Genomic DNA, 19,312 nt, shown 5'->3' on the forward strand with positions numbered 1-19,312 from the left:
CTTATCGTTGTAAGGTAAAGATCCCGGGTGCAAAGCAGGGCCGACATACTTACATGTGGGCTTTTTTTTTTTCAAAAACACCAACACCCCAAGGGTTGATATGACCATTTTTTTTTTTTTTTTTTTTTTTTTTTTAAATAAAATTATCACATTAACATCCAGGCGATAGATTTGGGTTTTTTTAAAAATTTTATGTGTTAAATCTTATTATTGATTTAACCCTTTCTATATAGCAAGGCTACACGAATCATTAGCTATGCTTAATTCATCTTTAACACACCAGAACAATAAACATTACAGTTCACGTCCCATTAGAACTTTTCTTTTTTAAATTGATTTATTTTACTTTTTATATTTTACTCATAAATTACAATTAATTAAGGTTGTTAGTTGAGATAAAAAAAGTCAATGGCACGAACGGGATTCGAACCCACAATCTTTAGCTAGATACGCCGCTGCTCTACCACTTGAGCTATCGTGACCTCGCTCCACTCAGACACCAACTTCCCATCTCAATCCCACCTTTTGAATTTTCCCTCCTTTTTGCCAGTTATAATTAATTAAGGTATTTAGTTGAGATAATATAATTAATATAATATAATAATTGGTCAAGCGGACCATGAAATTAGTGAATTTAATGAATTAAAATGAAGTATACTTCACTAAAGCTCTCCGTGGCCTTTTCATTTGTCGCCAAGAATCCAATCTGATTACACGACATTTGAAAAATGGCAAAAAGGAGGGAAATCTCAAAAGGTGGGGTTGAGATGGGAAGTTGGTGTCTGAGTGGAGCGAGGTCACGATAGCAGCGGCGTATCTAGCCGAAGTTCGTGGGTTCGAATCCCGCTAGTGCCATTGACTTTTTTATCTCAACTAAAAACCTTAATTAATTGTAATACATTAATTGGTCAAGTGGACCATGAAATTACTCATAAAATTGTATTCTTGATCGTTTACAAACCTACAAAGGGAGACAACACAGCGTTGACTGTGATAAACTTCAACATTGAAACACCAGGATCAGAAACTTACTGATAAAATTTACAATGCAATTTTTTTTCTTATACTTTCGCTTTTTCCATTTTATTCGTAAAATTGTGTTATTGATCAAACCTGTTTACAAATCTGCAAAACGAGACAGCAGTTGATATGACCTCTGCTGTTACAAACCCTCGTTAAGTTAAAAAAAAATCCCTGGAGTCACTGGAGACCTTTTCTTCCACTGTGACCTAAAAGAATTGACTCTTATTTATTTCCAAACACAAAAAGTGTACTATCCTCAAGGTAGTTAAGCACTTTCCAAAGTTCTTCTTCACTTACTCCCTAAGTGTTACTTGTTAACAAAAAGGCTGGCTGTACCGTTCCTGGCTTTGCAGCCACATAGGACATGTTCTGTTTCTGCTTTTTCATCACAGCATACCAGGTTTTTTTTTTTGTGTGTGTATGTGTTGAGGAACATTGTTTAGCACCTGGTTAATCCTAGATGTGATGATTATAAAAGGGTAAAACCGTTTAAAAAAAATTACATTCGATTAGTATTGACTCTGTATATATATTTATAATATCTGACAGCACTATCAGTTTAGTTCTCAATGTTGGCAATTTTTTAAATTTATAATTTGTATTTTGTTACAAACAATATACTATGCATGTGCATGATACTAGGCTAAATTTAAGTAGAAATAATATAATTAATACATTATGATTTCTATTACAAATTTATATAATATTTAGTGTACTTGTTAAAGTACTACATAAATTGAAATTAGAATATTGCCTTACCTTTCAGTTTTTCTTTATTTCTTTGTTTTTGAAACTTATAAGTTAAAAACAGCTAAAGATTAAACATTTACATCTAAATAACAACTTTGGTTTGTTTTTTCTTTTTTTTAAAGATTGTTTATAGAAATATATTCATAAAATTGGTTAAATATTTATTAATTGTTCAAAATTCTATTGTAATGTAGCACTACACGAAAGCAAAAGTTTTAAAATAGCCGTTCTCCACTTTTCAAGCGTTGTTCGGTCTAATGTTAACAAGTTCATTAAAATTCAATCAGCTAACAATACACATTTACCCGAATATATTATTTTTCTTCCCCTTTATACCTCAACTTACCGCAAGGAGAAAAATATACTATTTGAAAAAGTCATATTAATATTTGAAAAGCTAATTTTAAAAAATAACAATTAAAAAAACAATCTTATAAATCTCACAAAATAGCAATAAGGAAAACTACACTTATTTGCTTTTTTTTAACAATTTCAACAATTACAGTTTTCATTATGTAACAATTTCACACCAGCAATTTATTGCAACTTCTGAATGTATTAAATAAAAGCTAGCTATATAAATTCTATACAAGGTAAATTCAATAACATATTTGTCAAAATGCACAATACCTTGTAAAATACTGAAAAACAATTTTACTTCTTGGGTTCATCACCCCGCAAGGAAAAGTTTCACAATTTATTATTTTGTTATTCCATTTTCCTTAATTTTTTACAAAGTAGCCATTATCCGTTTAAAAGATAAACATAAAAAAATGTATATCTATTTTTCTATATATACTTGTATATAAGCTAGGTAAAAGTTGATCTAATAATTAGTTTTTCTCAATTATCTCACTTCAAGACCAGCATACACTGCATATATATATTCCAAAATATAAAATACAATTAAATTAAACAATTGATAACACATATAATAATTAAAATACTTGCAATAAATAAGCACATAATCAAAAATATGGTTGTGTTATTTAGTCACTACTGACTCAACCAAAAGTTTTTTTTATTTTTATTTTTTTAAATAATAAATGGAAGTTAAGACTAGTTAGCATCATTTTAATTTTTTTTAAATATTTTCTTAATACAGAGGAGAAATTTAGATTTACAGATTTAGGCCTTTTTTCTTTTATAATTTTTTTTAAGAGTTGCTCAAAATGATACAATTTACCTTTTAAATGGATTTCAAACATCTAAAGGGTCATTTTAAAAATATCTCTGATCATTACAAAATTCTAAAACAAGTCTTCGAACTAAATCACTACCATAATCGTATTTGGAATGTAAGTCAAAAAGTTTTTTTTATATCCATTGTGATTTTTAAAAAAATCTGTTTTACTACAATTGTATTTTTATATACAATGGTACTATTTAACAGTACCTAGATCTTAATAACTAAAACTACTGAAAGCTTTTTCTTAATGACAAGAATAAGGCTTCTTTTATCATTTTTTAAATATTATAAATTAAATATTTCAATCGCTTTGTATTGAACTCTCAAATAAATCAATCCCAATTAACGTTAACAAACATGGACAGTAGCACAATTTTTATTTTATTTAACTTAAAAACAAAAAAAGGACAAAAATTTACAGGGTAAAGTCATAAGTACAGAAGTTATTATTGTTAAATAGTAATGATAAGTAAAAATAAGGCAATTATGGCAAAAACAATTTGATTTAAATATTTTTGTTTTGCTAATTTTCTTGTTTTAAGCCCCATTTTTTTTTTTTTTTAAATTTATTGGTAACGCAGCGGTGGGATGTGATTTGTGCTGGTGTCTATGTTAATAGTGACTTATGAATACGACGGGTTCTTTGTGTGATGAGAAGAAAAATATGTTAAAAAGGTTAAGATGAATTTTTAATGCTGAGGCTACTCATCTTCCTCCCTCTTAGTTGCTCAAGTTTGACAGATTGCTAAGGAAGTCTTCAGGTGTGAGGATGTGGGATGAACCTGAGAAAAATAATTCAAACAAATGCACTACATTGGGACAGTGAATGTTAAAAAATAAAGAAATATTTCATTTTATTTTTGGTCAAAAAAGTCTAACTAACAGGCTAACTGCAGACATGTCCATCCTTTAAGACAAGATGGAGGCTACGAATGTTGTATGGCAAATTTTAATGAAACCTTTTTTTGGAGATACTAGGTCAAAAAATATATACATGTCCAAGCATTCTTAGGCAATGCACATCAAAAACCGCGAAATAAATATTTTTACAAAATAAATATAATTTTTCTAACATTTCAAAATGGATGTGCATTATCGGAGGAACATATCACATGGGTGATACATTCTATAATTGAATATATTGATCAATCAATAAATCATTAGTTATTAATTTTTGATCAATAGAATATAAAAATTTATAAAATCAAAACTCTTACCAATTATCACTTCCCAATTTTTTACAGCGTTGGTAACTTCATAGGCACAGCGTATCTCTGAGTAAGTAACACCACCAATAATGAAAACAATAAGCCTAGGAACATTTTTTACTGTCTGTTGTCCTTTGTCCTTATGCCAATGTCCATACCGTACACTGAAAATTTTACATTATTTATTTTACCTTTTAATTTTTTATTTTTTTATTTTTTTTTACCTTGATGGTGCATGGTAACCTGAGGAGGCTGCTCGACCAGCAAGATAAGGGAAATGCTTAATATCGAGCTTTTCATCTATACAGTCCTCCATTAAATCCTTGATGACTGGTGTCCACCTTGACATCTGATACGTTTGCTCAGTAATCCTCTCTTTCCTGGGTGGTGTGTATATTTTTATCCTTGGGCCCTGCATTACAAGAGATTATTTTTTTCAGTTAAATATTATTTAATTAATTGGCAATATGCAGAATACGAACATCGACAACAACATTAAGCCCAAGATTGCCCAAGTTGACAATGGCCTGCTTCTCATGAGGTTGGATCTGGGCGTGCTGGACCAGTTTGTTGAGGTTCTCATCTGAAATACCGTTTTTGGACAGTGTGTAGAGAAGGATGATCCTCATCTTGTCGTAATTGGTAACCGCCTGGTCCAAAAGGATGGGAACAATGTTCCTCATGTGATCCTTGATGCGTTCCCCCTCGGCATCTGTTCCCATCGCCAAATCCTATCAAATGTAATTATGTAAAAAAGATAATAATTTTTTTAATTGATCTTGATTTGTCAAATAAAACCTATACAAAAAATTACCTGTTCAACTTTGCAAAGCTTATCAACATAACCTTGGTAAGCTTTCATGCAATCTTCAGCCAGATGAAGATGAGTGGAATATTTTGAAAGTTCTTTCTGGTACTGAGGCATCTTTTTAATCATCTGGCTTAAATCCCTCATGGATTGTTTGTCTCCTTGGGGCATTCGTTTCGAGTCAATGAATTTTTTCAAATTTTTAGTTACATTCCTTTAAAAAAAATATATAAAAATGATTTTTTTTTAAATAAATAAAACAAAAATAAAACAAACTTACTGTGAAACAACGGCGATGTGCTGGTGTCTCAGTTCGACCCAAAGTTCGTCATTTTCATCGAGAAGGACTTCTTTTTCAGGCTGCCCGGCTGTTGCCTCATACCTAGAGGCAAAACCCAATAAATTTTGAACATAAAAACAACTATTTAAGAATTTTTATGTATATTTACTTGTAAACATCATTCTCGATCGGTAGAAGATCGTATGCCATGGCTTGCAGAGTTAGCTCATGGAGGAGTGGAGAGACGCAGTCGAAACCCCTATCGAGAATAAGTAGATGAGAACGAGCCTTTTCTGGACCCTCACCCATTGTCGGTTCGTCGGCTTTGTAAGCATCCAACTTCTGCTGTACGAGCTGAGCCAACTCTACATTTCTGTCAAAATCACTGCAATAAAAAATTAAAAAACATGATTATCCCACCAGATAAAATATTATTTACTGTCTGTTCTTAGAAAGTAACAAAAAAAAAAGTACCTCCTATATCTTACAGCCGGGTATTCTCCAAGAGTGGCACATAGTGTGGCGATTTGTTCGGCTATCCTTTCCATATTTGCGACACGGCTGCTGATGAGGGAAGGGTTGTAAAAACACTGAAAAGTCTCTGGGGCGTCAAGTGAAAACACCTGTAAGAACAAGTCTTAACAGACTTCAATGAAGAAAAACCGTGACTTTAGCCATTTAGCAAAAGGAGAAAGAAAAAATATCATGCTCAACACTTCACTAAGTCCCATAAAGCCTCATTAAATTTCAATCTTTGAAAATTTATCGTTAATATGTACAAAATTCAAAATAGCGTGCACACTACATAAAGCGGTACAATGTTAACTATAACTTTTGGTTAAGTTGGACGCTACAAGCAAACGTTTTAAAAAACAATAGATCAATTTATAAATCCATGCTACATGTATCATTTTATTTGCATGAACAGACCTGGCCTTCATAAGGCAAGAAAGCAATGTTGATTTCTTTCAACGTCTTAATTTTTCTTGCTGCACAAGACTTGCACAACTCGTTAAACAATTCCTCCTGACAGACTGAGCAGTGAAAAAAATACATGTTTATTAAAACAGGAAGGCAAATATTTAACAAACATTATGAAAGCAGGCATTGATTTTTTTTTTGTTTAGTACGGGTTAAGAAACCGACACCATTTGGCATTAATGGCGAGCCACTTATTATTGTTAGTTATTCTCGATTTCTTTAAACATTTTACCTGCTGTTCATAAGGTATGAAAGCAATGTAAATCTCTTTCAACGTCTTAATAAACTTTCCGACTCTGCTATGACCCAACTCATCAAATAAGGTCTCTGGGCATGCTGTGAACAATGAACACCCAGTCCAAAAATAAACTACAATCTTATAACAATGTTAGTATTTTTTTTTAAATATTTTTAATGTTGAAAAATCATTAGTATTTTTATCATTTTAAATTATAAATATTTCAAAATAACTAGATTTTATTTTGTTATCTTTAACGGGCCTTATAATGGGGATATTTGACTCGAGCATACTCACCCTCTGTAAAATATACATGGGCTGCTTTGTACATGCTGCGGTTCGGAGAGGCAAAATCATTCATCAGAGCGTGGACTGATTTTTCGCTCGGAGTTATCAAGTAAACAGCCTCCATTGTCGGCAGTGGCTCCCTTTTCTTGTGGATGTCTTCCACGACTTAAAGACAAAATATATTTAACCCAAATAAAATAAAATTCAATACAAGATTATCCATACTTGTTAACCCTTCGGCAGATATTTCGTGCATTTTACAACATGCCGAGACCATCCTCATCGCAAGTTGGTCCACGACAAGCACCCTCCACTCGACCTCTTTTCCTTTCTTTTTCTGCTTGATCGCATCATTCATGATTTCTGCAAATAGGTTTAAACACAAATTTGAGGTTTAATTAAATTTCAATTCAGTTAATAACACATTAAACATTGTTTTTAAATGGAACAGTCCACTAAAGTGAACTGATGTCTGCTTCAAGATAAAAGCCAGTATTAATGTATGTTTTTCTATTAAAATAAATAAATAAATATATAAAATCTGGGTTTCCTTGAAGAAAATGCTGTTGGATCAAAGAATTATTTCATTGGCGAACCACATTAGAGTTTTCATTTTCGCTTTAAGAGTACCAACAGTTTGTCCCATTTTGATGCTAATTTCCTTCCTTCTTGTTGTGATAAGTTTTATCTTTAGCACAAAAATAGGTAACTGCAATATATTCGGATAAGTCTAATGTACTCCTCCTGGTTCATTCTCATAGTCGAGACAAGTGCATTTACACAGACTGTGAACAAAAATTGTGCAATAGAAACCCAGCTAAATATATTTTGTTGAGCATTTCCTGCTCCTGATCCTGCATCTTGACATCTACGGTAGTCCTGGTTTTATAGGAAATGACCAAAATAGAAAAGGATATTTTATTGAGATCTATGACATGTGGAATGTACTCAAAGTCCTTTTTTTTGGCCTTCCACTGTAATTCAGTCGTTGATCATCCTAATCTGCACTGATGCTTTGATCCCACCATGGATAAACAAGATCATCGTAAATCACATGACTATAGAAATTTAATAATTTAATGTAAAAAATGAATCCATAAGTTTTTGTAACAAAAATAACAAAAAAAAATTTAAAGCTTATTTTCTCCAAGGCTAAAGTTTGTTTTCTGTGAGTTAATATTAAATCCTTTCAATAAATGTTAAAGAATTTTTGTTTACCCAAATATTAAAAGACTAAAAAAAAGCAACTGATATCGGCTATCATTTGAAAACCAAAAATTATCAACAATGTAATAAGAACTATAATCGATTGTTATATTCTGTCAGAACTTTATTACTTAATAATACTTAAATAAATTAATAGTACTATATCCACATAAATAATTTTCTTGAAACTTATTTCTTGCAAAACTTTGATAATTTTTCTTATTTTTCTTATAGATCATATTGACGAGAGTAAATTTGTGTTTTCCTTAAAACTATTAGTTTAAATCTTTAATATGACTTAAAGTAAATAAGTTAGACTAGTTATTGTTAGTGTAAGTCAATATTATAAGGAATGCTGTATTTTTTTACTCTTTGTAAACCTGATGTCTTGCCAACCCAGAAGGAAACAAAGGAACATTTCCAAAAACCTGGAGGGTGGTGAAATGCGATGATAACTAGCCCCAAGAAATAACAAATCAAGAATTCAACAATCGCCAACAGCTGGAAATTGAGCTAAATTTATTTTTTAAGACACAGGACTCAAACATCTCGAGCAGGGGTTCCCAAATTTTTTAGCCAGCAGACTCCTTTCACAGAACAAAATCCAGGGCGGGCCCCTGATTTAAGTATTTAAAATCAGATACTTAAGGAATATGCATTAAATTAAAGTTTATAAATTAGCAAGTCCATTCCATTGAAAGGTTATCACTGTGAAAACAAACATTAGATTAACATACGTAACTTTATTTACAAAATCTGAACAAAAATCAAATTAACAGAACAGAATCCGTAGGTATGTGAAAATTCAAAAGTTATAATTTGAACATTAATGATGAATGGGAAGAGTGGGGTTGTTTTAGCCTGCACAATTTGGATATGTTGGTTTAATTTTTGATAGCTGCAGATCTTGATAATGATTGCAAGCTCCATTTTTTTATTGTGAAAAGTCTTGACTTCAATGGGTGCAACTTGATATAATTAATTTAAAACTTAATTGAAAGAAGCTGGCATTTATTTAGTAACTAAAGCATGACTGTGGATAAAATATCTGCTGCTGCAAAATAAAAAACTTTCGTTTTCGTTCATTGTTATTAGTTTTTAAAAATTTTATTTATTCATTCTATTTTCATTTTTGTAATTATTAATTCTTCTCTGCTAGAGACCCCCTAGTAAGGGTCGGCGGACCCAAAGGAGTCCTCAGACCAGAGTTTGAGAAGTCACGATCTAAGGAAGGGCATAACTGGGTGAATAATTCATTGGAAGAAGGTTTTATAGGCAAAGAAGTTTATTTCACTGAATAAAATAGTTCACAATTTCAATTGTGACAATTAAAGTTTTAAACCAGGCAGGAACTTTTCTGGTTACCTGGCATAATTATATATACAAAAGATCAGGTACACAGCCCTTTATTAGCCCTGTATCAACAGATATTTCTTTTTAAGCCTGTGTTGTACTTATTGTTTGATCAACTGATTGCAATGTTACTATGTTCACAATCTCAATAATTTTTGGAGACTTCTAGAACCACTGTACCATCTTATAATTTTTTTTTTCTTCGATACTAAACAGCCAAAATGTGTCTGGTGGACAAACCGACAAGAATCTGAAACCAGGATGATCAAACTTCATTTGTGACCAACTTGAAAAACATTTGCTTTTTATGGGATCGGATGTACACCATAAAAATAAAAAACAACTTGGTTTTCCATTAGAATCTGTAATTTTCTTAATTTAAAAGATTAATTATATACAATATATATATTGTGTTGTATATTTTTTCCTATTAAAATCCAATTCTTAATTCATTTTTAGTTTAAAAACTAAATAAGAAGAGTTTTAAAATAACCAAAATAAATCATTACATTTACAAATATTTACAATTTACATTTTAGTTTTCTTAGTAGCTGGTTGATCCTTGTCATCTGTTGCTTCTGTCTGAAATATAGTTTTTGGTTGAGTTTTCTTGTATGCGGGTGCAATCCAGTAAGGGTTTTCCTCAGCTTCTTTTGCAAAACGAAGAATGGCCTCTCTTGGATCTTGATCGTCATCGACTCGTTTGCTCAGACCCAGATTACGAATAACGTAAGAGCTGAGCGTGCTTCCTGATGCGGCAACACGTCCTCCTTGGCCTGAATTGATGGGCAAATCTGGTCTCCTCGATTTAACAGGGTCGAGCCTTTCTTTTTCCAACTTCTTCCGAGTCGATTTCTGCTTTTCTTGCCTGAACATCGGAAGTGCGTGAGGTGTTATGATCTGCTGGGCTGCGATGACTTCGACTTGTTTGGACTTCTTGCGATTCTTCTGAGCACAGAGTTGTGCCCCACGTCCTGTCTTTGCTTCTCCATAGTAAGCTCTTACAGTACCATCACCGCAGCCCATGAATATCTGTTGAAGTCTCGGGTGCCAATTAACTTGAATGACATGAGAATCACAAACATCCAGGCTTTTCGAAAGGCTTAACGTTTTTGTATCATAAAAAAACACTTTGCCTTCTGATTCACCTTTCTCGACAGATACTCCGGTCATCAGAAGAGAATCATTAGGGCTAAACATACAGTTTGTACTACTGTATCTTGAGTAGAGATTATCCACTTCAAATAAAGACTTTTTGAAATTCCTCATGTCCCATAGTTTTAACGTATCGTCACCTCCTCTTGTTGCTATAAGGAATCCGCCGTAAGAAAACGTAACAGATGATGTTTCAGTGTTGCAACTATGTGCATCACGTAGCATTTTCAATGGGTTGACAAAAGCTTTCCGCCTGTCCCACAGCTGAACGGAACCGTCAACACAAGCACATGCTATTATTGTTCCATCTCTGTTGTAACAACAAGCTGTTGGGTTTGTTTTTAAACCATTCTTCGCTCGGCATTTGATCAGGCCGATGTGTTTACTGGGCCGTTTTACAACCCAAACTCTACATGTCGAGTCGAGAGCTGTTGTAAGGAACTCCTCTCTCACTCTTGGATGCCAACAACCGCTTGTCAAAGGTGCAACATGACCTTTCGTCATCGCCATGTCACTCACATACTGGTCTCCTTTAATACATTCGAATTTTTCATGGCCATCCCTGTCTAAAACTTTAGCTTGCGACATACCAGATATGACCAGAACATTATCACCCGTCGCTGAATAATCGAGTGCTTTTATAGGATTGTTACCACAAGGTGTTAATGTACGGAAGCTCTGGAGTGTGCTGTCCATTCCGGCAAAATCCCAGAATCGCACGTCATAGTCTACGGATCCAGATGCCAGTCTTGTACCTGAAGGGTCGAGGCTCAGAGCGACAACGGGCTTTATACCGTGCGCCATTGTTACATTTGAAGTGATTGGTATGTCTTTATTTACGTCCATCTCTTCTTCATCGCTTTCATCGCTATCGCTGTCCCTTTGCTCGTAGTCTTCAGGAACTGGAGGTCCTATGTCACTACCCTCTTCATATTCTCTAGGCACAGGAGGCCCAATTTCATCATCCTGTTCATATTCTTTTGGCACAGGTGGTCCTATTTCATCCTGCTCGTACTCCTTAGGTACTGGAGGTCCTATCTCATCCTGCTCGTACTCCTTAGGTACTGGAGGTCCTATCTCATCCTGCTCGTACTCCTTAGGTACTGGAGGTTCTATCTCATCCTGCTCATACTCTTTAGGTACTTGCCCTTTTTCATCCCTTTCCCCGTGTTGTGTATCATTCGCGTTCTTCATTTCGACGTCATCATAATTTATTCTATATTCTTCTGGTACCGGGGGCCCGATCTCTTCTTCGGAATCGTCGTAATCCTGAATATTGTCCATACCTGGTAAAAAACGATGCAGAACGTCTATACACAACAAACGGATAAGGCGACACTGAACCGGGAAGGTTTCAAAATGTTTACCAACGATAATTCATTATTTATTATTGCTTATTTTATTAGTTTCATTTTAAACAAATGAAAATTTAGGAGAAGAATTAAAAGGTTAAAATGATAAAACATCAGCAGGTTCAAACAGGCATTGATTAAAATGGTTTTCGCAATTTGCGCACACTCGTGAAAACCAGCATCATGACATTTATCTATAGGTTGACATTTAAATTCTTTAAATCGAGTTTATTTTCAGATTCTAGGCGTTTTAATATGTTAAAACATTGCTGTAATGGAAAATTCATTCATAAAACGTTATGAAAAAGCCTCTGATTTAGTATGAGTGCAGTAGTACTGCTGTTGAAGTCTGATATTGACACAATAAATTTCTATTTTTTCTGACTGATTTGGTAAAAAAATGTTTTGTAACATTGATAAACACATAAGTGGTATGAACTTCTACTTTCTCATATTCTAGACCACCATTGTCCACATTCAGTGAACAAATAGATTGTTTTATAACATAAAAATATTAGACCTTTTGTCACATATGGAACCCGTTGGCCAAAAATCTTGTAAAAAAATACACCAAATCAATTTAAAAAGATCGGCATGTCTTAACATCACAGGGCCCTAGTACTGTAATATAAGTGGAACTGAGATTGCCGTCTTTGCATACATACAAGAAGATGGCAATCATGATGACCTTCATACATCATTGACTTGTGTATTTATTATATATTTACCAGTCCACATCCTACCAACCCATACATTATAGACAATATAAGTCCGATTGAAGAGGAAACCCAAACCCATAGACTTTCCCAGATATGATGAAAACAAAATAAACTCTTAAGTGTGATGCATATTCATGGTATGTGATCAAAATGGTACACTCATCCATACTACACAGTACAGACTAGCCGAGTTGTGTTCCAATCACCAGGCGGAACTGATGATATTACTGATGCAATGCTAAAACGCATTTGAATCTTTAATTTAAAAAAAGGGAAAAAAGTGAGTGGAGACAGACCCAATAAGGGACCCTGTACCGGTTTGCTTTCTTTGCTTTTCTTTTCTTGTCTCTCTCAGGTTGAATTTAAAAAAATGTCTGTAATTTGTTAAAAATATTGATTGTAATATTAATAATGTGACAATATAATCAATTGAACTACCTTATATAATCTGTTGGTCAAGAAATCTTTGGTGAGAATGTTCAAACAATAATATCCCAACCATTCACATTTAATGTTTTATTGCAAGTTTTCCAATTTAATACACAATAAATGGTACAAAGGATTTTTTTTCTCTATAATATTTGTGATTTTGGCATAATATTGTCTATTATGCTATTTTTGGTGCTTTTAAACAAATTAATTGCTTGCAGTATTGATAGTTCAATTGTCCTTAACTAAAATTATAATCCAATTCATTAGTTGTTGGGCAAATTAATTATGAAAATGTATTGAAATAATAGCAAGGAGTTCTGTTGGTATTTACACAAATTAATTTTGTATTTTACTTCTCGCTTATTTGGTTGACAGATAAGACTGATGAGTAACTTTTAACTTGAATATTTTAATGACTCTAGTCATTAGCTATTTTTACTATGTATTCTAAATAGCAAGGGGAAAAATTACTGATCATAATTTCAGGCTTTCTTAATGCAATGGTGGATACAACTTTCCTGCTTTAATTTTTATGTTTATTTACAATAAATGCCTGGGTGCATGTATAATGGAAAAAATTTAACATAGTTGACTTTGACTTCAAGGTTTTCTCTTCAACTGACATTGGGTTTAATCTGCTCAGTGTGGTAAACATAGGGGCAAAAACAGTTTAATAAATGTGACCTAGAATTGCGCACAAAGGACTAGAATTTTTTTCCTGAAAGTATTTATTCGTCGTTGATTATTATTAAAGTATTTGTATTGAGCCCAAGTCTAAATTATGTAGCTTACGGCACTACAATGTAGCTTTGTTATTCAAAGGGGCTTTAAGACTCAGAAAAAAAGTTTATTTTCTTCTTCTTCTCCTCTCTCCTTTTATTCAAGGGATTTCAAATTTTCCCTAATAATGATTATTTTGTAAATTGTTTTTTATTTAAGCCACATCAAAAGGTATATATTTTTATCTTTAATGTATTGATACTCTTATTTAAGGAACAACAGCCTTTGCATCACTGGTGCTCTTAAAAAACACCCACTAAAGACTGTAATTAATGTACAGCTATCACTTTTTTATCAGAGAAAATATTACACTGTGAAAAACCATTAAACATAACTACTAAAAAAAATAAAATGAAAAGATAAACCAAAAGAAGAAAAAATCTGGCATGAAATGGCAAAAACCTTCTTTTGGTTTATCTTTCCATTTTTTAATAGTTATGTTTAATGGTTTTTCACAGTGTAATATTTGCTCTGATAAATCAGAGATAGCTGTAGATTAATTACAGTCTTTAGTGGTGCTTTTTTTAAGAGCACCAGTGATGCTAAAGCATGTTGTTCCTTAAAGAAGAGTATCAATAAATTAAAGATAAAAACATATACATTTTAATGTTGCTTCAATAAAAAACAATTTACAAAATAATCATTATTAGGGAAAATTTGAAATCACTTGAATAAAAGGAGAGTATGAGCACCACATGTCCCTCAACTATAACCATCTTTGAAGATGAATTGTTAACCATCAAAATTGTGCACATGAAATAAATAACAAATATAAAAAAGGTACATACTCAACAAGCAATAATAGAATAATAATAAGATAAATAGGTAAAGATAGGTAGGCAAATGAAGCCTGTAGACGCCTCCGTAAAATCCCTCATCCCAACCTCCTAGTCAGACACCTTTCATCCTGATCCCTTCCCAACCAACCTCTAAGTCGCCTAAATAGATGTCCTCGCAATTTTCTCTTAAGTGAGGAAAGTGAAGTGTTCCCTTAAGAAATGTAATAAATGGATTTCTTCTCCATAAGTCGCTTGTAGCACTATCGTAACGCAATAAAAAATCAACGAAATGTTTGAAATTATTATAAACCACTTTGTAGTAGTTACACTTAGTAGAAGTATTTTGTTCAATTGTCCAATAAATCGTGCCCTTCGTCGAGAACCGAGGACCTCTTCTTTGCCATGACATTTCCAGACTTTGTAATTAGACAATAAGAAGTAGATGGCCGCAGTTCCATTAGACTTAATTCTTCAATTTGAAAGGCTTGTTTTATCTGATTAAACAAGAATTTATTAAAAAATAGATTGTAAGTGATTTCGATTCTAATCGTGGAAATTTCTTTATTTGGTATAAAGCAAAAAATTGTCTTTTGAAAAAAAAAAAAAAAATCACGGACAAAATTGAAGATACTTTTAAGACAAAAACAACGATTGCACAATGGTTCCTCCTCGTTGATATTATCGTCTTTGTTGTTAGGTTGTTAGCACAGAAAAATATCCTGACATTTTTTCCTTTTCCAGCTTTTCTAAACTGCTTTTCTCAAAATAGTTTCGTTTCATTATTAGTTAATATTTATTGTCTTTGTCGCGGCGACTGTAGATAGATGTAGATTTCATCGACTTCTTTAATTTATCCGAAATAGTTAAAAAAATTTCTTTGTTTTTCACAGTATAAAATTAATTATTTTGTACATTAATCCTTAAAAATCCTTAAATATTGGCTGATTGTTTATTTGAGTTTGTACTAGAATCGTCTTCTATTGTATAATGTAAAAATAAAATATCTATCGTTGTCGCGAAATGATGAAAATACTCGCCTTACGGTTTAAAATCGGTATTTTCTATTTAAACTTTTATAAAAGTTATTTTAAAAAAATAAAGGACATAAAATTTAGTTGTAAATTGTTTTGATTAATAAAAGACACGCTGCGCTGCGACAAAGACAAACGCTCACCTGACAAAAAAACTTTTTACATTTATAAACCCATCAACTAGAACTATAATTAAATCACAACATAAGAATAACAGTTAGGAGATTATCCACGGGGGAATTGCAAATGAGATCTACAAATATTGTCTAATCGTGAAAAGTGTAAAAATAAATTGTCGTGAACGACGAACAATGTAAAAATAAATTGATTACGACCTTCCAAAAAAACAACTAATAAATTAATTAATTAAAACAGCCTTAGAAGTGCATGCAATTTTATAATTGGACGTTCTACATCTATTGTCTAACTAGAGATATTTTAATTCTGTAACGTATAATTAATTGTCTTTGCCAGGGAAGAATGAAAGAATACCCACTCTGCGAACAATTGTACTGGACTGCATTTATACAAGTCAATGCCTGTGCGTCTGTTTTTTTTTTTCGTATTTTGTATGTAAAAAATATGTCCACAATGTTTATTCTTCTTTCTAGTGATCATTTTATAATTAGCTTTGCAATTTTTTTTTGTTATTGCGGAAAACTTTTTTATTAACTGCAAATCCATAAAATATATACATGTTTACAATTAAAATGAAAGATAAAATAAAATTCACGTTTCACTATACGCCGTGGTAATAAACCGTCTGTCGTGGAATCGCGACAATACATGTAGATTTCTATGTTGTAAATTGAACTACTGAAATAAATAATACGGACAATCTTAGAAGGCCGAACAACATCTACTGTCTGATTACAAGCCCTAAATAGTAAATCGTTCCTTGGCTTTTGACTCATGATCAAATGTCCGTTAAATATCACCTCTGCACAGTCACTAACTCGAGCAGACTAAGACTTGCTAAAACATTGATTATTGTCAGTCCAATGAAATCCACGCCTATTGTCTAATTCTAAAAGTGTACAATTGTCCCTAAACGGTTACTCTGACGTAAAGAACGTCAGAAATGGCATTGTTTTCACGTACAAAACCTCTTACTGTTAATAACTCTTTTGGTCGGATAAAAGGCAGTTTTATTTTATTTTCAAAGAATGCTTTAAGGGAAAATTGCGTATTTATACTGGACTGAAGTATGATTTCATTTGAATAACAGTGCTTCTATTTTATCAATACTGATAAGGGGTGTTTGAGTGCGTCAACGAATCAGTAATAACACTGACAAGTCGTTCTTCAGATCGTTGTTGAATCTTATCAGAATTTCTTTTTATATCTTCACACTTCTCAATAAAAAAATATATTTTCTAAGGTAAAATGTTTTGAAAGGGTTAAGAGAAGTTATCAGAGTGTGAAAAAAGGTTATGTTGTCCCATTTTGAATATACTTACTCTGTCCGACGAGTGTTTTCAGCGCCATATCGCCGATGGTCCTTTATCGCTGGGTCCTGGGTGAATTTCAGCAAATATGGGGCGATGGAAAAACGGCCTGGATTCAGAAAAAACAGTACTTTATTCCTGACTTGACTGAGAGATATAGACTGTTCTCCTTGTCTCCGACAACGCCTGTTTAATCGGGGAGTATTTGATGGAGTTGCGCTTGTGCGGGAGAGTGGGGAGGCTCGGCACTTTTCGACTTCAAATCCGCCTTTTCAGAAGTGAGAGGTTCAGTATTCAGTATTTCAGTTTATCATCTCTCAACTTGAAGACGTTGTTCGCTATGTTCGTTCGCATAAATACATTAGAATTTATACAGGAGGTATTGAGGTAAGGGCGAAAGGGCAATAATGACCCAATACGTACGTAATTTTAAGCAAAAATGATTAACGTTATCAGTCAATGATTTTCTATTTCGTTAAAAAAAATGTTCTCCTCAAAATTACCTCAAGATGAACAATGACTTAAAATGGCGGACCGAAAACATACAAAAACGATCAAGCCTTACGCCATAGTCAATAATCACCGCAAATGAATCATCACCGCATTGAACCTATGCTTTATTACATTAGTACAATTTCATTTTGAAACTTTCCGTTTCGGTTTGAACCAAAATTGACTAGATGAACAATGACGAAAAATAGTGGCTCATTAAGTAGTAACAAAGAGATACGCCAATAGTCAATAATTTCTACAAATTTGACTCAACACCTCAAAATTTTAAAATTGCACCATTCTCCATACTTATATTCCATTAGGAACTTTCTGCTTTAATTTGAACTAAAATTGACTCGATGAACAATTGCTTTTATTTTGAAACGTTCCATTTAAAATTGCATCAAAATCGTCTTAAGATGATCTATGACGAAAAATGGCGGACCTTTAAATGAACAATATTGATCAAATCATAGTGCCATTATTCAACAATTTTCGCAAATGAGACTCATCACTGGTTAAAATTGTAAAACTGACCATACCACATTATTATAATTTTATCTTGAAACGTTTAATTTAAATTTGCACCTAAATTGTCTTAAAAGAACAGTGACATGAAATGGTGGACCATTAAAGAGCAATACTGGTCCAGAGAAACGCCATTAATTATTTCCGCAAGACTCATTACTGTTCATAGTTTTAAAACTGGACCACAGCCCATTAGTACAATTTCATTTTGAAACTTTCCGTTTCAATTTGAACCAAAATTGACTTGATGAACAATGACGAAAAATGGTGGCGCACTAAATGTACAGTAGTGATCACTAGATACGCCATTAGTCAATTATTTGCACAAATGTAGCTCATAACCGCTCAAAATTGTAAATTTAGACCACTCTTCATTCTTACAATTCCATTAAGAACATTCAGTTTTTATTTGAACAAAAATTGACTTGATGAACAATGACGAAAATTGGCGAACCATTAAATGATCAATATTGACCAAGAGATACGCCATTAGTCAATATTCCTACAAATTTGGCTCATTCCCGCTCAAAATTTTAAAATTGGACCACACCACATTATTGCAATTTGATTTTGAAACGTTCCATTTAAATTTGCACCAAACTTGTCTTAAGAAGAACAGTGACGTGAAATGTCGGACCATTAAATGAACAATATTGATCAAGAGATACGCATTAATCAACAATTTGTACAAATTTGGCTAATCACCGCTCAAAATTTTCAAATTTGGCCACACCACGTTATTGTAATTTTATTTACTCCTTTTAAATTTCCTCTAAAATCGTCTTAAGATGAACAATGACGTGGAATGGCGGACCGAGAACAAACAAAAATGATTAAGTCTTTCCCCAATAGTCAATATTTAACCCAAATGAATCATCATCGCAGAAAATTGTAGCATTGAACCACTCCACATTAGTACAATTTCATTTTGAAACTTTCCGTTTCAATTTGAACCAAAAATAGCTAGATGAACAATGACGAAAAATAGTTGCTCATTAAATGTACAGTAGTGACCAAGAGATAGGCCATTAGTCAATAATCTGTACTAATTTGGTTCATCACCGCTCAAGATTTTATCATTGAACCACTACGCACTGTTACTACTTCATTTTGAAACTTCCCGTTTCAATTTGCACCAAAATTGACTAGAGAACAATGACGAAAAATAGTGGCCCATTAAATGTACAATAGTGACCAAGAGATACGCCATTAGTCAATAATTTGTACTAATTTGGTTCATCACCGCTCAAAATTGAATCATTAATATCACGT

At 32.8% G+C, this 19,312-nt stretch overlaps 2 protein-coding genes across 3 annotated transcripts; both read right to left on the bottom strand.

The window, feature by feature from the left end:
* Positions 1–1,532: 1,532 nt before the first annotated feature.
* Positions 1,533–17,123, bottom strand: LOC106667803 (protein ROP). The gene is made up of 12 exons (XM_014395979.2): positions 17,033–17,123; positions 6,991–7,128; positions 6,775–6,930; positions 6,189–6,292; positions 5,733–5,881; positions 5,428–5,643; positions 5,259–5,360; positions 4,985–5,192; positions 4,653–4,901; positions 4,395–4,582; positions 4,180–4,334; positions 1,533–3,744 (listed from the first exon to the last, which is right to left on the bottom strand). Exons 1-12 carry the CDS (start codon positions 17,058–17,060, stop codon positions 3,683–3,685), a joined length of 1,755 nt encoding a protein of 584 aa, XP_014251465.1. The 5' UTR covers positions 17,061–17,123; the 3' UTR covers positions 1,533–3,682.
* On the bottom strand, positions 9,792–17,119 carry LOC106667802 (gastrulation defective protein 1 homolog). 2 transcript variants are annotated; one of them, XM_024227720.1, is made up of 2 exons: positions 17,033–17,119; positions 9,792–11,765 (listed from the first exon to the last, which is right to left on the bottom strand). In XM_024227720.1, the coding sequence occupies exons 1-2, from the start codon at positions 17,058–17,060 to the stop codon at positions 9,853–9,855; spliced, it is 1,941 nt and encodes a 646-aa protein (XP_024083488.1). In that variant the 5' UTR covers positions 17,061–17,119; the 3' UTR covers positions 9,792–9,852. The 2 variants fall into 2 exon arrangements, with proteins under 2 accessions (XP_024083488.1, XP_024083487.1); XM_024227719.1 differs by lacking the exon at positions 17,033–17,119 and adding an exon at positions 16,306–16,884.
* Positions 17,124–19,312: the final 2,189 nt, after the last annotated feature.

This window comes from Cimex lectularius, unplaced genomic scaffold, assembly GCF_000648675.2.
Source record: "Cimex lectularius strain Harlan isolate CLEC.00 unplaced genomic scaffold, Clec_2.1 scaffold95, whole genome shotgun sequence".
NCBI lineage: Eukaryota > Metazoa > Arthropoda > Insecta > Hemiptera > Cimicidae > Cimex > Cimex lectularius.